We start from the raw sequence: 23676 nt of genomic DNA on the forward strand, positions 1-23676 counted from the left end.
ATTTATATGTTAAAAAAAAAATTTGTGAGGTTATAGTGTTGACCTTGGAAAAGTTTTCGCATTTTCTTGTCAAAATACAAAAGTAACCATAATGCCTAACAAGTAATTTTATACACCAATTTCATACTTTATTTCATTACAAATATTTAATATATAACTTAGTGAGTTTATTACACAAAACTCAAGAGCAACCATTTCAAATGGTAATCAGATTGTTTGGTATGGGTTACTGCACTAGACAAACATTGCAAGGAATATAACCTATTTTTGGCTTTTATTTTATTTGAAATGGTGCGTTGATTTCAAAAGAAGTGAAGAAACTTGGGAACAAAATGTTTAGTTACCATCACACGTAAAAAGTTGTCATAAATTATAGAGAGAGAAAAAAAGAGAACAAGTGAGAAGATAAGCTACCCAGTTCATGGATCAGTTGATGAAAAAAGCACTGATAACTTTAGGATCAGATTAAAAATAAACTCCCAATGCATGAGCAGCTTTTCAAGTCAAAGTACCTAATTGCATGTTTTGCCACGCCTGGGTATAGATTTACACCGCACGACAAGTCAGTAGGTGAGACACATTACCTATAGGTAACTGAATATGCAAGGTAAAGGATGGGGTGCAACTGCCAGACTCTCAGCTGACTTCAAGGCAAGAAATTTGCCATTTGCAGGTTGTCAATATTATAGTTATAGATTAAGAGACAGCTCATCAATGGCTGAACAAACTGCCATACTGCACTGACACTAATCAATGACTACAGAATCTGGCATGTGAAGAGTTACAAGTGCATATGACAATGCTCTCCTCCCCCCACCTGACTGAGAGCATGTGTGTCTGTGTATGTATGAGCCTCTCCCCTCCCTTAAGGGCTTCCTGCCCGCCTCCTCTAAGCTCAGCTTTTAAAAGCAGCTACAGAAGAGACACAGCAACACACAAGGCTGCTTAAGTTCAGTTCACTTCCAGTGACAGGGGAAGTGTGCAGCTGTGGTAGTGTTCTATATAGAGCAGTGACAGGAAACTTTTTTTTTGTTTTGAGCAAACTGCAGAAAACTTTTTCTTGCCTCCTGTAGGTTCACCTACTGTGCAGTGCTGCATTCTGGGTAAGTTCAAACCTAAGTTTGCAGCACTGGATATTTTTAAATAGCATATTTTTTAGTGCAAGCAAAGCTGTGAAACCTTGGTAGCATTTAAACAGAGGTTAAGCTTGAGGCATTCTTTAGTCTGGAGTCCAGAGCAGGGTTCTAGGTCTAGACTTGATTCTTGATCTAAACTAGACGTGCATATTCCAGGACCACCATGCAACGTGAAGGATGCAGGATGAGTGGAGGGGTCCAGGAGCCTGCCACGACTGGAATGATCACTTTAGATGATCTGGACAACATGACAGATGACCTGGGTTCAGACTCTGCTTATAACAGTAATGGGAGCATTGAAGAAGAAACAGAACCCATGGAGGATGGCGAACAAGACCGACTACTGAACTACTGGCAAACTGTAGCCAGAGGCCATCAGGTGGACGTGCCAAATGGTAAGAACCACGGTGTTATGTTACTAGCAACTACTTCATTGTTTGCCTCTACGCAGTGGCATGAGCACACCAAAAATGCTATTATGAAGGCATCTCTGTTCTTCATGTAAAAACATTTACACATTTATTACATGTGGACTTAACCCACACCAAAAGCAGGCTAGAAATCAGCTACAGGATTCACATCCGAATGAATGTGGCCGAGAATAGGATGTGTTTACAACTTGCTTTTATGGCACATTTATGGTGTTGTGTATGCATGGCATTAAAACAGTATGCATGTATAAAACCATTTCTGTGTGATACTAAAGTATTAGTATAAAGTGATGTTGCTACTCATGTTGTATTCATGCAATTATGAGGATTACATTATGCTTTTAAAAAAAGTATCATACATCTTTTACATGGAACTAAATACACAAAACGTTTACCTGGCATAAGAGAATTCTAGGACAATTGCTTTTGAAGTCCACCTTAAAATGCTAGAGGCTTGTGACGCCCAGAGATGCAGCCAGAAAAGTCCAAAACTCCTGGTTTGAATACTTGTTTCAACAAAGCGACTAGTATTTTCAGGTTAATATTAATAAACAGAATGTATACAGCGCCAACATATTACGCAGTGCTGTACATTAATGGGGTTGCAAATGACAGACAGATACAGGACAGTGACACTTACCTGTCTTTTTCTGTCTCCTAAAACCCTCACTACTCGCCCACCAATCCATATCTCCCCTCCTATTGTATGCGTCTTCCCCACCTCTCCGAATGTAAGCTATTCGGGGCAAGGTCCTCTCTTCCTCCTCTGTCAACTGCCTGTATCTGCCTGTCATTTGCAACCCCTATTTAATGTACATCGCTGCGTAATATGTTGGCGCTATATTAATACTGTTTAATAATAAATAAGTAAAGGCAGGCGGAGGTAAAGAGTTGTCTGAGGTCCAATTATACAATGGTAAGTATTATTATTAAACAGGATTTATATAGCGCCAACATATTAGGCAGCGCTGTACATTAAATAGGGGTTGCAAAAGACTAATACAGACGGTGATACAGGAGGAGAGGACCCTACCCCGAAGAGCTTACAATCTAGAAGGTGGGGGAAGTAACACACTAGGAGGGGGGATACGTAGTGGTGGGAAGTAGTGACGATTTCAAAAAACAGAAGAAGACGGGTCTTTTAAATTAGCAGAAAGTAGAAGCAAATCAAATAGGATAAGGAAGACCATTCCTGACAGTCGGGGCAGCTCTAGAAAAGTCTTGGAGCCGTGCGTGTGATGAGGTTTTGAGTGAGGAAGTCAGTTGTAGGTCATTGGAGGAGCGAAGAGAGCGGCTAGGGGAGTGTTGTTTTAACAGGTCAGAAAAGTAAGTGGAACAAGAGCTGTGGAGGGATTTTCAGATGAGAAGTTATCTATGAATAAAAGGAAAAAGCATGCATTGGAAGACTTACGGTTTCAAAAAACCAAGATTCAGTCATGGAATTTACTGATTTTGCACATATCCTCTGGACAGGCACATTTTCTAAAGATGGCCATAACCTTGACAATACATGAATGACTATTGTAAACAATCAATACCACCTAGAGCAGCCTTTCGCCCCAACCCTTGCTATAATTTATATATACACAGTTTACAGTACATTATGTGGTGGTCAGTGGGAAAAATGTCTCTTAAATTGCTGGTGTTGGCCAGTGAGAGGAATGTCACCCTTCTAGATAGCCAAAAGATCAATAGTGTACGTTAAACTGACCCCGAGAGGCACAAATCACTCACTGCTCAAGGAACATCTAGCAACCATTAAAGGAACCCTGGCTGACCTAGTTTACCTGGTTGCCATCCTACAACTACTGACCAGCCCCATTCTTTGCCAGATCAATGCCAGTACGGTACTCCTCTCACTACATTATTGGTGGCCAGAGGGATGAGGAGTGGAATGGATGAGACAAAGAATGGGATATCCCAATCAATATATTGTTGGAAGATTGATTGTGGATGCACTATTTACATTTGATTCCTTGTTTATATTGAATGAAACTTTAACTCTAGAAATATCGACCACCGAATGGTTAGCTTTGGTGGCAAGCTGTTGTGGGAAGGTTGATGGGTTTTACCGGGAAAAGGAAGTTTAGCACTAGGTGGGGTTCTGGAGCTTTGCACAGAGATGTCACAGTTTTGAACAGGGTATATCCTTACAGGAGGGTTTAGATCAAACATGCCCACATAAATATGAAACATTGTATGTATGCAGAAGCAGGACAAAAAAGTCTAAAGCACTTGATAAACAGGAAAACATCAGACGCTATGAGATCGTTCCACTGTAAAATAGGATTTCATGAACATCTACTCACACTCACAGCTTCTTAAGCCTCTTAGGCAACATTCAGAGAAGAAGCTAAGCAGGGAAGGTTACTTGTGCTCTACAGCCACTGGTATACCTGAAAGTCTGAAATAATGGCCAATCACTAAATACATTATTTTTATATATTATATATATATACATATATATATATATATATATATATATACACACATACACACACACATACACACACACCTACTCTGTATATTGCATAAAATAAAGGATGCCTGGGTATAACACATAATTCAGTGAAGAGAACACAATCTACCAACTTGGAGGACCACCCATGTGCAAAATTTTTTTTTTTTTTTTTTGCTACTCCATCCCTAAATGTAAACTTTGAGAATGAATTGCTCCACAGTTCTTGGAGCTACAGATGTCAGTCCAAGTGTTCATTTACGGCAGGGGTCGGCAAACTTTTTTGGCCACTAGGCCATTTCAGGGGTGGGCGGGAGCACACTAGGCCAGACTGGGTCCCATCCTAATGGCTCCGCTCCCACTGGGGAACGCCCCCTGAAGGGAAATCCCTCTCCTCCGTATGCATTGCGGAACAAACTACCGGCTAGGCTGTATCTGGCCTAAAGGCCAGAGTTTGCCGACCCCTGCTTTACGGCTTGTTAATGTGTATCCAATCAAAAAATAAATAATGTAATACATTGCTGCCAACGAATGGTGGCGATTCCTGCACTAGTTTTCTTTTTTCTGCCTTTTTCTTTCAAGAAATAAGGACACTGAATCCCTCGCAAGAGCAACAGCTTGCTGTATTTGCTGAAAATATTCTTAGCCTAAAAAATAAAAAACTATTGCACTAAGTACATCTAACTTTAGGATTTAATATCCTATACTTGAATATCTATATCCTAACCGTAAATAATTATATAAACAGCCATACTTAGGTGTTGGGGCTGTCAAACGTTTAGGAGTCTATCCTTACAATTTTTCACATCTAATTTAAACAACTTTTACTTAAATCATACACATTATCCAGCTAAATCCAATTGGAAAAATAAGTGAAAACCTTTATGAACAAACCCCTTGTTATGCAGATGGACAGATGAAAGATCTCTGTGTTGATACCTAGTCAGTCTCATCCATATCTCTTCAGCTTGCCTGCCTTGAGCAAATTCATTTTAACAATTTTATGTAGTTGTATATTGCAGCACCAGAGATTCGCCACTTTCAGCCTTTTGAGAATCATTCTGACAAATCACTCGTAAGGTTCCAAAGCAAACTCGACAGCCCATCAATCCCTGAAACCCACAAGACTTCTAACTAGTGATTTACATCACAGCTTTTATTCTCTCCATGCTGAGTGCATGAACACGATGACAGCTAAATCACATGGAACATGGAAGATTAGTTGTGATTCTTTACACACAGTGACAAGAAACCTGGAAACCAAGGCCAGTTGTCACACCATTCTCTAGAGTACATTCTGCTGATATCTAGGAGTATCAGGGACAGTTAAAAGGAAATCACTGTGGTTGGCTTACACATACAAAACTGAAAGCAAGGATGGACTGGCATTGTTGACTTTTCTAGCTATTCCAACTGTTAAGCTGATCAAGTGGCTCCAGGACTTTGAGTTACCAAAATGGAACAATAAAGTGACCTGAGACTTCAGCGTTACAGTTAGCATTGAAGTAAAAAAAAGTCAACACTGGCAGGTTCCCTATTTTATTCTGCATAGCCTGACTATTCGTAGTGCATTGCTGATCTGCAAAACGAAGCCACTCTGGTTGAAGAGTTAAAGGTCTGCCTTTCCCATGGGTGGTAGGCAATGCTGTTGTTGCACAGTGGTCAACAAAAGGAACCACAGTGTTAGATAGCACCACCACCCATAGCTCTTCAAGGGAGCGTTTATTCCAAACATGGTGGCTCCTGGTGGCTTTGCATTAACTTGCACAATATGGATGTAACCTTTCTAAGGATCAATTTCACTTTAAGTTGTCCTTTCGTAAAGCCCACCACCTCCCTACCTAGAGTAATACTTCTTCTCTCTAATACAACAATATTCTCTCTGACATAGTCAGCCATACTCCAAGGAAGAGCTACAGGTAGTGCTGCAGGTCCAAACAAGTATGGCTTACCCATAGCAATGAATATGGTTGTGGTGCTATCAATGGGAACCAGATGGGACCCTAATGGAGCAAACATAGCTAGACTGGCTTAGAAAGTGTTATTCCAGGTAGGCTGTAACTATGTCAGATAGGTTGTCTTTTTGGATACCTACAGATATCAGATAACATTTCTAATGTCTAACCTTTTGAAAAACATGCACAAATGAATCAGCTATCTAGTAAAATTGAAAGGTCTGTGATTTTATCATATATGAGTTTTATTTACCATTGCAGCCTAAAAAATTGTTCTTCTGATAATGTAAATGTCCCTAACAACACAACAGCTAGCCTTCCAGAACCAATAGAAAAAAAAAACATCAGGGTTCTCCCCAGGCACTTTTAGCTGGGTGCACCACCCGGCACTTTTCAGCACCCACCGGCTGTTTTTGAGTGGTTACCAAAGAGTTTGGTCACAATACAGGGGCTGCCACCCACCTAAAATTTCTTTCCACCCGGCTTAAAAAAATTTCTGGGTTGAGCACTGAACATAAAATGATTTTCAACATCAACAAAACTCCAATGGCAGTGTCCTGAGATTTTCTTCTGAAGTCAACCATAATGTACACGTTGACCTATTTTTTGACTGCAAAAGATGCCCAGCAGGCATTTCATCTTAAAAAAGTTCTCCAATTTAAACTAAAAGTAGACTCCTGCCTCCTACATGTCCTGCAAGTAACCGCACAGCACTTAATATATTGAGGATTTACTGTTTTAGGTAGCTATGAACAGCAGTATGCTGGCGCCTCCTATCAACCATGATCTGCCTGCATTGTATAGAAACGCATAAATACCCAACCAAGAGATAACTTAAAGATATGTGGTGAATACAGGAAGAATTTTTTTTTTTAAAATCTCATTAGGAATAAACAAAAAGGATGGAAGACAAATTATAAGCAGATTAAACTTCAGCTTTACCTGTGCCTTACTCTAAAAAGTTTAGATTTCACACACTTTAAAACACATTGCTGAATATCAGTCACTTCTGTACATTAGAGCACTTATCCAACACAGCCTGTGAAAGAGAGCAGAATACAAAAATGCACTTGGGAAATGGCATTGAGTGCATTTGGTGACCTTGTTTGTTGATCCTTGAGCCGGTACTATGCAGACTCCACAAGTCCCAGACAGTGCTTTCCATGGCCGCTTGACGTGTAAGCCGCAACAATAAGAGGATTTATGGGAATTGCAGAAAATCTCCCAGTCCTACATTCACCAAACTATATTGTTGCATTTCATATAAAAAGGCAGCTCGCTGTTTTGAAAGGGGCCAGCTAATGCCTCTATAGAAACAAAGTGCACTCAACACCTCTGCCTGCATCGGTGTATCAGAGGTGCCAGGTAAATATTGGTGAGTAACACTCACATTAACTAAAAAAAAAAGCAAATAATGCCTATTTATAGCACTTATTCCCAAGAAACATTAACCTTGCCTGAGGAAAAAAAGCATTGTTAAAGTAGTTACATGCACTGTAAAAGGTAATTTTTGAGATGCCTATAGAGACCAGAAGGATATTTGTTTGAATGAATTAAAGACCTAGGTATACTAACATTTATTAAATTATACAACTGTGTCTCTTTTAAATGGATATAACCCCAATCACTTAAATCTAAATATGTACTTTAAAAATGTTATATTTATTTTAAAATAGTTCTGCTGCTTTTATTAAAATAACTATCCTGTATGTATATTGCAAGTAAAAAGGACCAAAGTGTTCTCCGCATTTATATCAATGTCTGTACAATGTTGAGTAAGAAAAGCCATGCACACCATATGCAATGTTTTCACAAAAAAATAGGAGTATGTCAATCTTACATAAGATTTAATCAGAAAGCAAGAAATAAAATTAAAGGAAAAAAAGTCTTAGGTGTTAGTCTTCAATATGCTCCTACACTGTAATAGGAGGGATTGTAGGGAGTTAGCAACACTTGGGGGTAAAACAGTGATCGGATTATATTAAAAAGTCACAAACCATTTATTAGGCTCTATTCATTCCGGTTTGAATAAAAAGGTCCGAACTCTGAAACTGAAAAATGTGTTGTATCTGTGGGTTACACTTGTATAAAGTCTGTAGGTACAAATGTAAAGTCTACCTAGAAGGACAGCTATGTGCTAAACAACCGGCTGGAGAATTAATATATTGCTTGAAAATGAAGAGCTGTGAAATTAATATTCATACCCAATTATCGCTTTTGAATAATTTATTTTAAAAATGTTGGGTGCCAATATGCAATTTAGTCCTTGCAAACTTTAAGTATAATATATGTATTCTGTAAGTAACAGCACAGATACAGCTGGATATCACAGTAGGTGAACAGTTGCATCTCTAAATAAGATTTAGGATTTGTGGCAACACATGCATTCCAGCCCAGTTTGAGATGCATTTAGGTTGTTCATTGTTTGGCAGGGGCATCTAAACCTGCAGTTAACCTCTCGCTTAATTGCATTTGAGCACCAAAAGCTGCATCAAGCCAATTTTGTATTCCTATTCGTTTGTATAGGGAGACAAGCATTTTTGATGCAAACAAATACTCCTGATCACGGGCTGTAACCAAACCTGCATAAAAAATTGGTTCTTAGTACCAAACAGCAATTTAGAGGGCAGACCTTAATCTCCGAATCCAGTCGGTCTATAGAACCACAATAGGCATAGCTTCTGTGTCAAGCTGGAAAAATCAGCTGGAAATATTATATGATGAGCTGTTTGAATGGTAACAAGTGCTGCTCCTTAAACCCTAGAGCAGGGGTGTCAAACTCAACTTACAAAAGGGGCCAAAATCTAAAACACAGGCTAAGTCGCGGACTGACCTTTTAATTAGGATACCTAGTCATAGTAAAAGTATAGATCTTTCCTCACCCAGAAACACTATATTACACAACATCCTTACACGACGTATTAATCATGTTCTGAAAATAAGAACACGCTTGTCTTTGTGAAGCATGAACATATATTCACTTTCCCATCTTTCATTAAATTGTCTTGCTTCCACATAAACTTTTCTCTTGTTGGAAATTTGGGGGGTGATTGCTTTTTTGTTCTTAGCAGCTTTTTCTGAGGTCGGTACCTGACCTATCCTGGTCTGTGCGAGGGGAATGGAGCCGTTGACTGTGCTGAGGTGGAGGATGGCGTCTCTAAGTCTGGAGACATTGCTCCCACTGGGATTCCATACCTGGAGCAGCACCAGCAGCATACTACTGGCAGCAGGATCAGGACTCAGAAAACCCAGGCCCAGTCGTGCCTAGTGCTGGGTTTTGGCAGAAGTGTGAAGACGCAACTAGGGTCCTTCTTCCTGCAGAGCGGTCAGGCACTTGTGTGGACCAGCGTGCTTCTACCTAGCTTTCTGTAACTTTCTGGGACTGGGTCCTCCTGCCTGCAAAATGTCAGGCAATTAGATGCAGTACAGTCACTGCGGGCCTATTGTGGCCCACGGGCCTTGTGTTTGCCCTGTGCCCTAGAGAAACACTACAAAGTTTGATCATGGCATTTGATGATTCAATTTTGGTGTATGCTTGCTAATGAAAAAATATATTAAAACTGGGATGAATATGAGCATTCAGAAATCTTTACCTTCCATTTCTTTGATCCTTACTGTAAAGGATGAATACATATTTAGAGCCATTATAATTACTGCACCCCTTCTCATGCTCAGTTTATATGTTATATCCTTCACTAACCTTAAATGTAATTTGATTTTGCTACCATGTTCACTACTACATGGACTTTGCTGAAAACTATGCTTCTCATGCATGCACAATTCAAACTGCACTGAGGCAAGAAAGATTTCCTATCTTTTGCAAACACTTGGCCAAAACACAGAATCACTTTGAAGCACATTTGGCCACTGTGTAGAACAAAGAGTACACGGCAAAATGCTTGCTTTAATGCATACCTCTACAAATACATATAGTTACTTTTCTTAAACCCTAACATTTGTCTGCCTAAAGATGAATTAAAAACCCTGTGTGAACTTAAAGCTGCGTACACACTTCCAATTTTTATCGTTCAAAATGAACGACGAACGATCGATTGGACAAAAATCGTTCGTAAAAAAAAGTAACCAACGACGCCGACGAACGAGGAAAGTCGTTGGAAATGAACATCCGGACCGGCGGATCGGATTGGACGACGATCGTTGACCATCGTTCGTGTGTACGATCGTTCATTGATCGTCCATGGTCTGAGCATGCAGGATGAACGAACGTTCCTGCGGTGCACGTAACTTCCTGTATCGTTCAAACGATCGCATCTATTGTGTGTACAATATCTACGAACGATCGTGTCGTTATCTGTATGTACAGGATCGGTGCTATACGATCGTTCGCAAATATCGTGCAGGATCGTTCGTCGTTCGTTTACCAACGATAATAATTGGAAGTGTGTACGTAGCTTTAAGTTACAAAGTCAGACCCTTCACAAGGCTGTAACAATGCCTTTCTAGAGTTGTCCTGCCTTGTTATGAACAGAAAGCATATATAATTTATAAGTGAAATCCTTTTAAAGAAAACTTGTATAAATTTCTTTAACAGTAGCAACGGTGTATTTTAAGTTTCTGAGTTAATTAGTATTCATGTCATATGTCAAATCTTTAGAGAAAGCTTAAACATTCATGCAGGTAGCCTAAAAACTTTTAGCTCCTCAGACACACCAGTATCCAAAACACCCTGCAGCCAGAAACAACAAAGGCCCGGATTATTCCAGGTAACAAAAGAGAAGCTTTAACGAAAGCCAGTAATTAATAGGATCTGAGCATGACACTGCGGTCGGATGGGTGTGTAATAAAAGAAATACTAAACATTACTTTCCAACTTAGCAGGGGCACAAGAGGTAGAACCATAAAGTATTTTTAGACAATTAAATGTCTGAAGCTGCAGAACAAGGCAGCAGGTTATTACAACAGACCGGTACCCCACCCAACTTATCAACTGCTTCCATCTTTAAATAAATAGTAAAACTGGTTCTCTTCCATCATTTATTATAAAGCTATTTTGCAAGAAGGCAATTTATACCAAGTCATTTCCCACAAACTTATGTCTTAAAATGATGCACCAACTATAATTCCACCAACATATTTTCATTCCTTGGACTTTAGCATTTTCTATCTACACAATTAGCACTGCATGCATTTACTTGGCTTACAAAACTTAGACCATCTGCAATATTTTGATAGTACATGATAACTAGTAACCCCTGGAATAAGCGGGTGCTGGAAGTGGTTAATTTTTGTGAATTAGATGAAACTCTTTTGATTATTAAGCTGCACTTAATGCCAGCATGACCTGAATATCTCAATGAGATTAGCAAGCTCCAGTCTTAGATGTTCCTGGCAGAGGCTGGAGGCAAAATAATTACTGTATGAGGTTTGCTAAATGTCAACAGTTTAAAGAAATAGAAAACAAACAGGAACAAAACAATGATCATTTGAACAAAAATAAATGTCAAGGGCTATAAGGCAAAAATTACATAACTGTTCTCTATGGTACAAACTAAGGATGTAGCCCTCAAGGTTTAAAGTGTAAACTCATTTTTTTTATTTCTGTCTGGATTTATATGTCTAAAAGTGGTACATTGTCTTTCATGAAAATGCTAAATGTCCGTGAAACTGGACTCTTGACTTTCCTTAAAGGGAACCATTTGGGATAAAGTGGAGACTGCCATTTCAACACATTTACAGAATGAAAGTTTTATACTTAATTTGAAAAAGACAAAAGGGGCAATCTGTTATACGATCCCCCCTTTTTATGTAAAGTCCCCACGGTATATACAAGGATGCAAAAGGTATTCACTAACGGTCTTTGTTCTCATTTCAGACATGGCAGAGCCCATTCAGCAGTTGACACGGAATGGCAGGACAGAAGAGCGGCAGAAGGTGCCATTCCTGCTCCTCAGTTGTAAAGAAAAGGTATAAAAATCTCAGCCAAACACGGCATCTGTAAAGGTTTTGCAGAAAATATACATTAATTTTCCTGTAAATAAAATGGGTCAAAATCTAAAAGTTTGTGTGAGAAGTCGGCCATATGTGTAAGAAGATGGAAGCGTCCTTTTTGTTCTCGGCTTTATACTGCTGATGGCAAGATATCATTGGTCCATCATTATGACGACTGGCAAAACATGTCACAGAGAGAAGTCTTTATCATCAGGAAGCAGTGAAATTTGTTTGTATTATGATTTGTTATGGTGCAGTAATGCTAGAAAAGCAGTAAAAAGGGGTGTTAGGTGGCCCGATAGGTGGTACAAAATCCTGTTTACCTCTCTGGCAGTCGAATTATGTCAGTATTTTTTATCCCAGAAGGGGTACATTGTTTTGCATGGAAATTTATTTTACATTGTAGGCCTATAATTCTTTGGCATAACCCACCGAAATATGTCCAATATTTATTAAACTTAATACATTTATTAATAAACTTAAAAAATAAATCTGTTAAAACAAGGGAGCATAAAAATACTGAAACTTGTAATATAACTGTACAATAGCATATATAATATATAAAATAATTCCTTTGTATTGGATTCAATACAAGCAGGAAGTCGGAGGACGCCAATAGGCAAGTGTTTTTTGTCTTTTTTTATGTTTTTAGCTACCCCGAGTGTGGCTCAGGGTTACCACTATCAGCAGGTTTTTTTTACCCCGAGACAAACCTGGGATTACCGCTCAGGGGATTAATCTAAATAGGGTATCAAAAGTTTTTTTTAATGCCAAATATCATTAATGATAACGAGGTAATCAATGGGCCTCAGCAAACATACCGACAGCCAGGGAAATAAACATCATTAAAGTTGGTTGATAGGACCTCATGAACACCCTGCGTTCCCTTTCATAATTTGTCTTTTCTTCTGAACAATTTCAGCAGTCTTTTAGATCCACATAGGATTTAATGTATGTATTCCTTCCATCTAACAAAACAGCAGGTGTGGCAACAAATCAACAGCCAGTTGTGTATTTAGTAACATTGGAGCTGTATTTCCTGAGCTGCGTGCGCGTGCAGCCAGCAAAGTGTTCTTAAAGCAGCTTTCGATTTGCTGTTTTAAACCCAAGTCTGCCAAAAACACCATGAAGTGGGAGTCACATGTTGTCCAATTCCTATGTACTCTTCCAATCTGTAATAATCAGATTTTCTGCTCACAGTCTAATCCTTTACTGACTGTTTGCTTTGTTTCTTCAAGTGCAGCCCAAAAATATTGTCCTGCTATAAAAAGATCCTTCAGATTTCCATTTAAAATAAAAAAAAAAATCCAAATTCTCTTTTTAATGTAATACTTATACTGTATATTGTATATAATATTGGAAACATATACAGCATTTTGCATTGCTGTATTTCCACTAATTGTTGGCAACTACGGCAAAAAAAGGAAGTTTAGTCAAAATGTACTATACTAAATTTTCCCTAAGAGCTCTTATTTTGAAGGAGCAATCCCTCTTTTGGACACAAAACTATTTTTGTTTAGTGGTGGAGGTTATTTATCCTGATCGACTAAATTTGCCAACCCTGAAAAAGGATATTAGTAAAAGCAAAATAAAGTATTGTATTAGATGATAAATCTCATACAGCAATACAAAAACGTTCTCGTCTAATCAACCACTATTATCTTGTGGTCATGAGAGACAGATTTAGGTTCAGGTCTAAAGGGGCACTATACAAAAGTCATCCAACATTGTATAGATCCATGCAGCCATATGTTGCCCTGGTATGCAGACATTTGTTCGTGTGGACTGGTGTACCCAACGCATTGCGCCCTTTAGGCTTCCTCAAGGGTAGCGGTGCATCAGCGAAATGTTACACAAGCAGTTAGTATAATCTAAGTTTGCAAGCATACATATGCAAAAACATTGAAGTGATATTGACATTTTGTAGAGATAACAGGGAGAGCAATAAAAAGTTTTGAGACATCAAACTAAATATTTTAACCTAAATACAGATTTCTATATAATATATTATTATTTGATATATCAAAGATATAGACTTATATACTTAGGTATAAGTCATAAAATTGAAAAGGTAAACAGCTATGTGAAAAAATGTATTTTACCTAAAGGCTTAAGTGAATAACACTAACATTTCTTTGGAACTTTACCAATACCTTCAAAGTAAGGAAGGGATCTCTAGTGGTAAGGAAGTCCTTGAGTTGGGGAGAAAGAAAAATGAGATGTTGCTTACCAAAAATTAATGATGGTCTTCTAAAATGAATATATATATATATATATATATATATATATATATATATATATATATATATATCAGACAAAGGTATATGGCTGTGATGTGATAAAAGGTTTTATGTCAGAAGCATAAATGATAAATAAAAGGGAATTTTGAATACTTTTAAAATATTATACACCGTATACCAACTCTTGTCCTCTGGCCCAGTCTAAGGTGGATAGAGGTAGGTCACTGAACCTAGTTGAAGTGGTCTTATTTCCCTGACACGTTTCGCCATTCTGGATTCCTCTGGGGGTAAGACTTATCACATAGAATGTGATAAGAAATAGACCATAAGCAAAAATATAGGTGGTGTGCCAGGTAGGATAACCATTTCACTTTGGGGTGAATGGGATCAATGTTTAGTGTAGAAGGTACATCTGTGGTGAAAACAAAGGCTCCATGTAAGGAGTAGTAAAGAGCCTGAAAGGCGGTGTGAGGACAGAATTCCCTTGTTTTAAACAAAAACATTGACTTTGTATTGTCAACATTAAATCGCACTTTATTTAGAAGAACTTTGTCTGCGGATCTGCAATAGCACATCATATACACAGGCCGATAACATCAGCTTGTGAGACTTTAAACCAACAGATCCGTAGCTAGAAAGGACATGAAGCACCTCAATCAAGACAGGATTTAGGAAGGAGGGGGGTACCAACTAACAATGACAGAGGCTGCATTTTGGGACTTCATATCATATTTGTTCAGAACCCCTTTTGTCTATATTCACCTTTGATCACATGACCAACATAGCAGCATCTTCATTGGCTGAGGTCTATCTTATCATTTCGGCATTCTCTAAGCCACAACCTGGGTGGAAAACGCTAGGCAGACAACGTGGTTTACATTGTTAGAATAAGTGTTTAACTCTGTTCAAAGTCTAATTGCTTTTTCTTCTTACTCTTAGTGTGGTGAAATATTGTATGAAAAAAGACAATATGGAAAAGCCAAATGGGCCTGTGTCAAGATGCAAGAAGAAAGATACGAACAAAGTATCTGTCTGGGGTTCATGAAGCTTATGAGATACATCTGTGAACAGAATTCAACAGGTAAGAGATATGTAATAATTACACAAATTTCCATCTATATCATGAAATAATTTTTATATTCTGTCAACTTGTCGATTATGGTTCTCCAGAACCAAATATAAACTGAAAAACTCAATATTTTTTCTTTTTATTGTGTGCGACTGCACAAGAAAAGGGGAAAAAAAAGAAACTAGATAGAAAACAACGAAAAACGAAATCCTGCATACATTTCATAACATAATAAACTTGAGCATAGTTACTCCAAAATAATAGCAGATCTGTACCAACCCAGCCTTCTCCAAGCATCCTGACTAACCAGTTGACAAAAACGAACATGGAAAAAATTAGACACGTTGCCTATGTAAATAAATTACCATTATTATATAAGCCCGTTAACGTTCATGAAGATATTGTGGGTTTCATATATTACATAACCTATTGTTTTAACACCATTTTTTCCAAGCACCGTCTATGAAAAACCTTAATAAGTGCATTTAAGAAAAGTGATAAATTACTTACTTTCTATTCAAAAACAGGCTCCTGCATGTGCCAGCTATAACCCAAAGTCATAGTCAAGGGACTTCCAAAGTCCAGGATCAGTCAAATCTTTTTATTGGCTGCATCTGTCATTCTCAGCAAAACATTTCCTCTAATTTTCACAAAGTGGTGATGTGTGGATAGTATTTGTGTTGGCATTTATTTTGCTTTATTTCAATTTTTATTTTTATTCTAGGCTCGTACTTGGGAATGTCCATTCCAATTCTTACAACCATACACAGAGATGAAACACACACTGGACTCTCGCGTTCCGTCACAGTGGCATATTATATCCCCTCCCATCTCCAAGCCGATCCACCTCAACCCACAGATGCAGAAATTGTCATAGAGGAGTGGCCACCCACTGTGGTCTTTACCAGGTAACTACAAAATATTTAATTTATGTTCTAAAACAGATGAGATTTTATTATAGCAGGGTATATATGATGAACAAGTACTATGATAGGATGAGGGGTTCGTTCAGTCCACAACTGGCAATCTGGATAATCCAGTATCTGCCAGAAGCTCCAATGTTAAGACTCACTTAAAATTTCCATCAGCCCGCCTGATTAAATCAGCAAAGATCATTGCAGCCCATGAGAATTCAGCTCTTCATTGACTAATGGCCTGAAGACGACAGTGATGTATATACATAAATATTATTTAATTAGCTTAACATGAACCTGTGGCCAAGCTACAATCATTTAAGGATTTAAGAACAAACAATTCTCTCCTCCACCAACCACACTTTCCTAGCACCTTCCCTGTAATGGGAAAGCTGCTGAATCACCAATTTGAGAGGGGGGAGAAAAGTGAACTGAGCAGCTGAGAGAATGACTGTGAAGGACAAACTAAAAGACTTCAGAGCTACTGCTGTGAACTTTGAGGATGAATTGCTTCCCAGTACCTGCAGCTACAGACAACAGTAAGGACTTGATTTAAAACATATTTACAGCTTTACGTTAAGAACATGGAAATACATGAAACATGAAAAGATCATAATTTCATATCCACATCCAAGGTTTTATCTACACTTTAACAAGTCTTCTACTGTTGATAAAGGCTAATATTGTTATTAAACAGTATTTGTATAGCGCCAACGTATTATGCAGCGCTGTACATTTATTAGGGGTTTCAAATGACAGACAGTGACACAGGAGGAGAGGAGGACCCTGCCCCAAAGGGCTTATAATCTAAAGCTACATACACAAAAATTGTCATTGGAAAGGATCCTTCACCGTTCTGCTCAATGCAGAGTGGAGGGGGAGAACAACTGAGCAGCACCCTGCTGCGCGCCCTCCCCCTTCACTTGCATTATGATCGTGGTCGTCCGTGGATCCGCCAGGACGGTTGTCAGATGATGGACGACCGGCACCGTACACATGCCAGATTCTCGTCCGATATCGGCCCTGAGCTAATTATCAGACGAGAACCATTGCAAGTGTGTTCGTAGCCTAAAATTGCCTGAATTAAAAATTAGTGCCAATTGTTAACATTAAGAGAAGCCCTAAAGTTTACCTGTCCTGTTTACCAGTCCTTGAGGAATGATAGAATCTTACTTTAGCTACCTACAAAAATCATGATTCCCATTAATTCTAATTATTTGATTAATAGTGGCATTTAAACTTGCAGAAAAAAAAATCTAACAATGTGTATTTATTTCTATACAAAAGAAAATTAATCCCTCTTAAAATTTGCACCGGCAAACCAATTCGACCATTTAAAACCATTTGTGCAGCTTAGTCTTGAATAACACATTTTAAATAACTTGTAACAGTTTTTAAATCATTTAGCCAGCGGTGGCTTAACCATCTGGAGAGAAAGATCTTGACATGATTAGAACATTTTCTTTCAAAAACCACTTCTCTTGGTCTTCAAGAGCCTTACTTTCATATTACAAGCAGTTATTACCTTTCAATAAGATGAGGGTCTAAGTGACCTGACAGGATGGGTTTCTATTCAGGCCTTGTGCAGAAGAACAAAACACTCCTAGCTTTAATAATGAAAAGCTAATATAAGCACATGGAGGGGTCCAGCTTGGGCTGACCAGCACTTCCACCCACCATATAGAGCAACATCTATCAAGTGGCGTTAATAAGAAGGACATGACTTTAACACAATAACTCTGGAGGGCATCTATCTGTACAGTTTACCAGTGTCCTATCCATAATAATATATAATAAAAGGGTTCGTTCCCTCCTGAATCTTATCAGAAATTGTTGGAACTGTTAATTTCCTGATAATAACAATACTTGGAAATCTAATTTTGCAGGCTTTATATGTCTAAAAAATACTAAGTGACTTTTTCAAAGCAAACATAACTGTATTTTTAAGTTCATTTTAAATAAAACTTTTTAGCACATCAGTGTTCTCCTCTGGTCTTTTTAGCTGGGTGCACCACCTGGCACTTTTCAGTAACCACCTGGCTGTTTTTGGACATCTTTACACCAGGAGACTTACAACTGTAATATTCTCCCCAGAAAAAAATTAAGCTGGGTGGGAAGAAGCTGTAGCTGGGTGGTGACCTCTGTATTGTGACCCAACTTTTCACTAACCACCCCAAAAACAGCCAGGTGGTTACTGAAAGTGCTAGGGGTGCACCAGGCTAAAGGGGTGATAAGAGGAAGAGGAACTGAGCAAACACTTTTCTGATCCAAAAAAACAGCAAACAAATAGATTTAGTTCTTATTAAACAAACCATGGGGTGCCAAATCCATTTGGTCACACAACTGGTATAAAGGATTTTTACTGGGTGTCTGGTAGAGAGACTGCAGACAAAAAATAGCAAATGATCAGCTGACTGCCTTGTGCAGACCATGGAATTTGGAATGAACATTTTGTTGATCCGATTACTTTTGTCTGGTACAGCAGTTAACAGAACAAACTCCCCATTCCATCTCAGTAGTTACAATAAAAAGTAAAATAACCCATTTTTGTGGAAACAAAGTTCTATTTAAACACAACACAAACAATTCTGTCAGACACCTATGGGGCTCAATGTAATTAAAATGTTTATTCAGATTACCTAATACAAAACAAATATTATTTTCCCTTCTCTTCACAGAGAATTTTCCGGAGTCACCAACGAAGAGTCTATTATGCGAGAAATTTCCTTGCTGGCAGAGCTTCTAGACTCCCCTGATCTGTGTTTGCAGGACACATTTATAGTGGCAGGATACACAAACCCTGCAGCCGCCAACAGGAGAAATGAGATTTGGTTCTTACAGAGGCTGTGAGCCCTGCAAAGGAAATGTATACCTCAGACTCCAGTGATGCCCCCCTAGTAAAAAAACAAATCCAGGGGAGGAGGAACAAGACTGGGGACCCCAATCACACAGGCTAGCATTGAAGGTTAAGACATCAAGCAGTAAACCCCATCCATCTTCAAACTTTGATTGTCATCAAATTACAGATTTTCTGTCCTGTATACCTGCAAAAACTCAGGTATTATTACTCCTACCATTTAAATAGACCTGGAGGCCGTTTCATGATGCTGATGCTACTTTATTTTTGTCTGCTACCACTAAGCTTTTCCTTACCATACTCTTATGGCTTTACTCTGGAAGAAGTGACCGCCTGCCCTCTGTTCACCAATTTAATATCTTTAGTTCTATTGAAAAACCTAAACCCCAGTCCCTCGTACCCACCCACCTTTGCTTTTAGTCCGGTGGATAGATATCACCTAATCTCCATTGGCAGGGGCCCAGAAACTGCTGCTCTGGGATCGGTTCATAGTCTGATAAGGTAAACTAAACAGAATAACTGATTTCAAAATACACTACCAAACCAGGTATTGATATTACTTAGCAAAGTATCTTTCCTGTCCCATTAAATTTGAATGGTAATCTGAAATATCAGAAGACGCAAATGAAAACATTTAGCCAAATTGATCCGAATTGGAAAGCAATGTCTGCAAATATTCAACTGTCAATTGCTTTAGATGGGCCACCAAGGTAACAATCTGAAGGTTTTTCAATGGGATAAAGACTTCAAAGCCCAGTACAGTCTACAAAAAACTTAACTGTAACAGTTACAATTATGCTTATATAAAAAAAAAAATATTAGAAAATAATTTTCATCAGAAATGCTTGTCATTAAAGTTCAGAAGGTTTAGCCATAAAGAAAGCTAAAGTTATATGCAGATCTTGACATTTGTTATTAAATTCAAGCTTGGCTCGATACATTCCTGCCACTCAAACCGTCCTATTTAATTAAAAAATTGAATTCAACAGGAAAAGCTAAGATTTGCATGCTGTCTATAGTTATCACAAGCTTTCATTGAAGGAAACCTATATGTGTATCAAAATGTCGGGTAAAACTTCTCAGGTTTGATACAGGTTTACTTTAATGGAGCAAGTGTACAGACTACTTACGTAAACTTATCTATTTACATATTTCTGGAGACACTTCTGGAATTTCTTACTCTAAATGGCCTGAATAATGTGCACTCACCTACAAATTAGTACACAAAACCAGCTCCATTAAGATGCGGTTTGTTTAGTTTGGTATGTAGGAACTCAGGTGGCGGGCACAGTGCTCGGACTTCAACTCTACTGAACTCTTTAGTATGGATTGGAAAGCAAATTGCAAGCCAGGTGTGATGTGTTGGTCAGGTGTCCCCAAACAATATAGCCAAAGGTGACACTATGTTATATAATAGCAATCTTGATAATGTTTAAAGGTAAGGGTCTGCTAAAAAGGTTACTAACTATTTTATATAAAGAAATCTATTTAAATATATATTTTAGACAGACAATTCATTAGGGCAAAAGGTTTTTTTTTGTTAGGAGCAGACCACAGCTAAAATAGAATCTGTAGGATTAAATCCAATCCTCGTCTGGACAAAAGGGTTAAAACAGGCTTAACCCAATATTAGCAGACTTAGCTTTTAAAAGTGTAAAATAAATTAACCAATGTCAGTCACTGTGGCTTCTCCTTGACCAACCCTAGACCCAATAAGGCAACCTTGGGTAAAACCACAAAACAACCTTGCATGTGACCTTTTTAATTAGTGTTGAAAGACAGATTAATGTGTTGTACATGATTAGCAAATTCTCTACTCAATTTTTCAGTAGGCAAATTATGGGACACAAAGTTTATTGGAACCATTATACCCATCTAAATCTTTGATAAATTGATCTAAGAATAAATACCAAAAACCAAGGCGAAAGGTTCGGAAATATATAGGTAAATGTAACAATATAAGGGTTATAATCCTCTTACTGATAACATGACCTCAATCCCAGCATAAAACACAGCATAATAACATTACTCCAAGGAGAAAAAAAAACACACACAGAAGACTTAACCATGAAAAACCATGTACCGTACTTTCTTTCAATTCTGCTTGTGCTCACCCCAATGAGCTGCAATGAAGACCACTTACTTCTGAAGACACATGCAATTATTTTGACTGCAGCCCTCTATACATAAAGAATACAATATAAATGGTGGCTTGATATAGATAAAAGTTTTTTAAGCCTTTTCAGATGTATTATACAAGTGGATGAGTTATAAAAAGACTGAACCTAGGCAATGATATTTAGCTAGTGACTTCTGCTAAAAAATACCACCTTTGAGCAAACCATAAACTACTAAAACGTTTTTATTCTCATGCAACTGAGCATTTATGCATTAAATGAAACAAATAGAGCAAAGGCCAATAATTGGTTTAGTCATTCTGTGCCGAGGATTAATTTATGTATAATATAACCCCAAAATTGACCTCTATCAGAAAAGTAATCTAAGCAACACGAAATTACTTAAATGACTTTGGACCAATGTTAAAGCTAAGTATTACAGCTTAAAGGGCAGCTACACTTTATATTGAGATATTTTATATATAGAGATTCATGACTGCCAGGGCCATTACACGCCAGAATTATGACACAGAAAGACATTACTTTTTAGGAAGGGCATTTCTGTTACATCCATCACCAAAAAAAGACACCAAAACACTAGGCATCAAGTATCTAATTATTTTGCATTTGAGGTCTATACTATTTGTATTTAACATTTTTCTATATATGTGCAGTTTCCATATAAAACATAAGTCATCCCTGCACTAGTTTCATGAATGAACAAAAGAAGCATCAGCGGACCTAAGACATCAGCCTGCGTTTCTCTGGCTATGAGGCCTGAGGGTAAATAACATGACCTTCTGCAAATAAATGCAATCTGTGATAGCAATATTCTGCTTCCTAAAAGTATAAGTGTATAAGTAAAGTATATGTGTTAGTGACCTAATGCAGATATCTACCCTTAATGCTGTATTTTGTGTGAAGGGTAATAGAGGCGAACTGCAAGTGAATCTGCAGTTATTATCAAGATACACTGCCACTTCTAGTAAACTTCTATCACTGTCCTCTTAGTAGTCTGGAACTAAAATGTACTGATGTGTACATGTGATAGAGCAAAATGCCAGCAGAATACTGAAAGCACCTGGGATTGCCCACACATACATCAGTGTTAGCATTCGTCTGGACCTTTACATTGTTAAAGGCAATTACAGACAAATTTAGTGTATGTCAGAACAAAGTTTTGACATGGAGAAGATCTGTTAAGTATATGCCCACAAGTACAGGGAAGGTTCAGCCGTGCTAATATTTGTTTTACTAAACTATTCAATCCCTCCTACTCTTCTCATCTGTACAATATATACACTAATAATTCTGTAGGTAAGAACTGTTTTTAGGTGGAGCTCTTCCCTTGCAATGGCCTTTACACTGAAAACAATATGCTATAAGCCACTGCCTGATTTTTAAGTTGTTAATAAAATCATATATATATATATATATATATATATATATATATATATATATATATATATACACATATACACACACATATATATTTATTTATATTTGTGCTACATATGTATATTTTAGTACCTGTGCTACAAATGAAATTTATATTTGAATACATTGTGGATATCACTTTATTCCAAAACTAATAATTGTTGTGTTTTAGCTAGAATCATTCTTTGTACTGTGTTGAATATGTTTCTTCAAACCAAATGATTTGTGATAAACACTTGTAATATTCCATAAATTGAATTTAAAGCCAATAGTTTGTTTCCTGTAGTGTTGTCTTAAAATTCTAATGATCTATATTGTGTGATTAGGATGTAGTCAATCCAGAGTTGGGTTTTCTTTTAATGGATAGACACCCTTCTGACAACAAAGGGCTTTGAGGGCACCTATGTTGAATACAGGAATGTATATCAAAAACCAATAGCATCACACCAAAGGTGTAAAAGGTTTAGGAGCACTTATTATTTTAGAAACCTAAAGGTAACAAATTCAGGTTTTTGCATTTCACGCAGTATTGATATGAAAAAAGTGTTGGCTTTGAACTGGTTATTAAAGGTAAATCGACTGGGGGATGGCTACTTCAATATCTTATTTCAAATACTTGCTTTAACAACACAATCAGCTGAAACAAGCAACAGTTTCTAACCCTTCCTCAATCTACCTATAAAAAATAACTACTCCTTCCTAGAGTTTTAGGTATGTCACAAAATATAATAAAGTAATCCACAGAATGTTTAAAGGCTAATATAGATTGTTCCCTTTTAACAATGTACTCAGACACCTATCAATAACATTTTCTATAATGAGATTTACCAGACACATAGTTTAATCTAGAGCACATTCATGACCAGGAGACAAACTGGCACAAATCCAGAATGTTGCCTATTTCCTCACTATGACAGTAGTGTGACTGCCAAGGTTTAGAGTTTGTGTATTGAACTTTTTGTACTAGGTGTCCATGTAACCTCAGGAACAACTGCTACATGTTTACTGCCAATTGGATACCATATATATGAATCTTAGATGAAATGTCAAAAAAATATATGCCACTACTGCTACTATTATTCTTCGCAGGGGTCTTCCTGGATAGATAGGTAT

General features: G+C 37.7%; 2 protein-coding genes across 3 annotated transcripts in view; one reads left to right on the forward strand and one right to left on the reverse strand.

Annotated features, from left to right (window-relative positions):
* The window catches only part of FANCM (FA complementation group M), an 87462-nt gene that overhangs the window by 52800 nt on the left and 10986 nt on the right, over window positions 1–23676 (reverse strand). The window lies entirely within an intron of this gene.
* On the forward strand, window positions 918–22832 carry LOC140342049 (heme-binding protein 2-like). Its single transcript, XM_072428054.1, has 5 exons — window positions 918–1531; window positions 11814–11905; window positions 15109–15250; window positions 15963–16146; window positions 18831–22832. The coding sequence occupies exons 1-5, from the start codon at window positions 1300–1302 to the stop codon at window positions 19000–19002; spliced, it is 822 nt and encodes a 273-aa protein (XP_072284155.1). The 5' UTR covers window positions 918–1299; the 3' UTR covers window positions 19003–22832.

The sequence above is a fragment of the Pyxicephalus adspersus genome, chromosome 12, assembly GCF_032062135.1.
Source record: "Pyxicephalus adspersus chromosome 12, UCB_Pads_2.0, whole genome shotgun sequence".
NCBI lineage: Eukaryota > Metazoa > Chordata > Amphibia > Anura > Pyxicephalidae > Pyxicephalus > Pyxicephalus adspersus.

Excerpts from the sequence above, each read along its gene's own strand:
- LOC140342049 (XM_072428054.1), top strand. The coding sequence starts at position 1,300 with ATGCAACGTGAAGGATGCAGGATGAGTGGAGGGGTCCAGGAGCCTGCC. Across the intron at positions 11,906-15,108 it reads TCCTCAGTTGTAAAGAAAAG|TGTGGTGAAATATTGTATGA; the intron begins GTATAAAAATCT and ends TCTTACTCTTAG. Across the intron at positions 16,147-18,830 it reads CCCACTGTGGTCTTTACCAG|AGAATTTTCCGGAGTCACCA; the intron begins GTAACTACAAAA and ends TTCTCTTCACAG.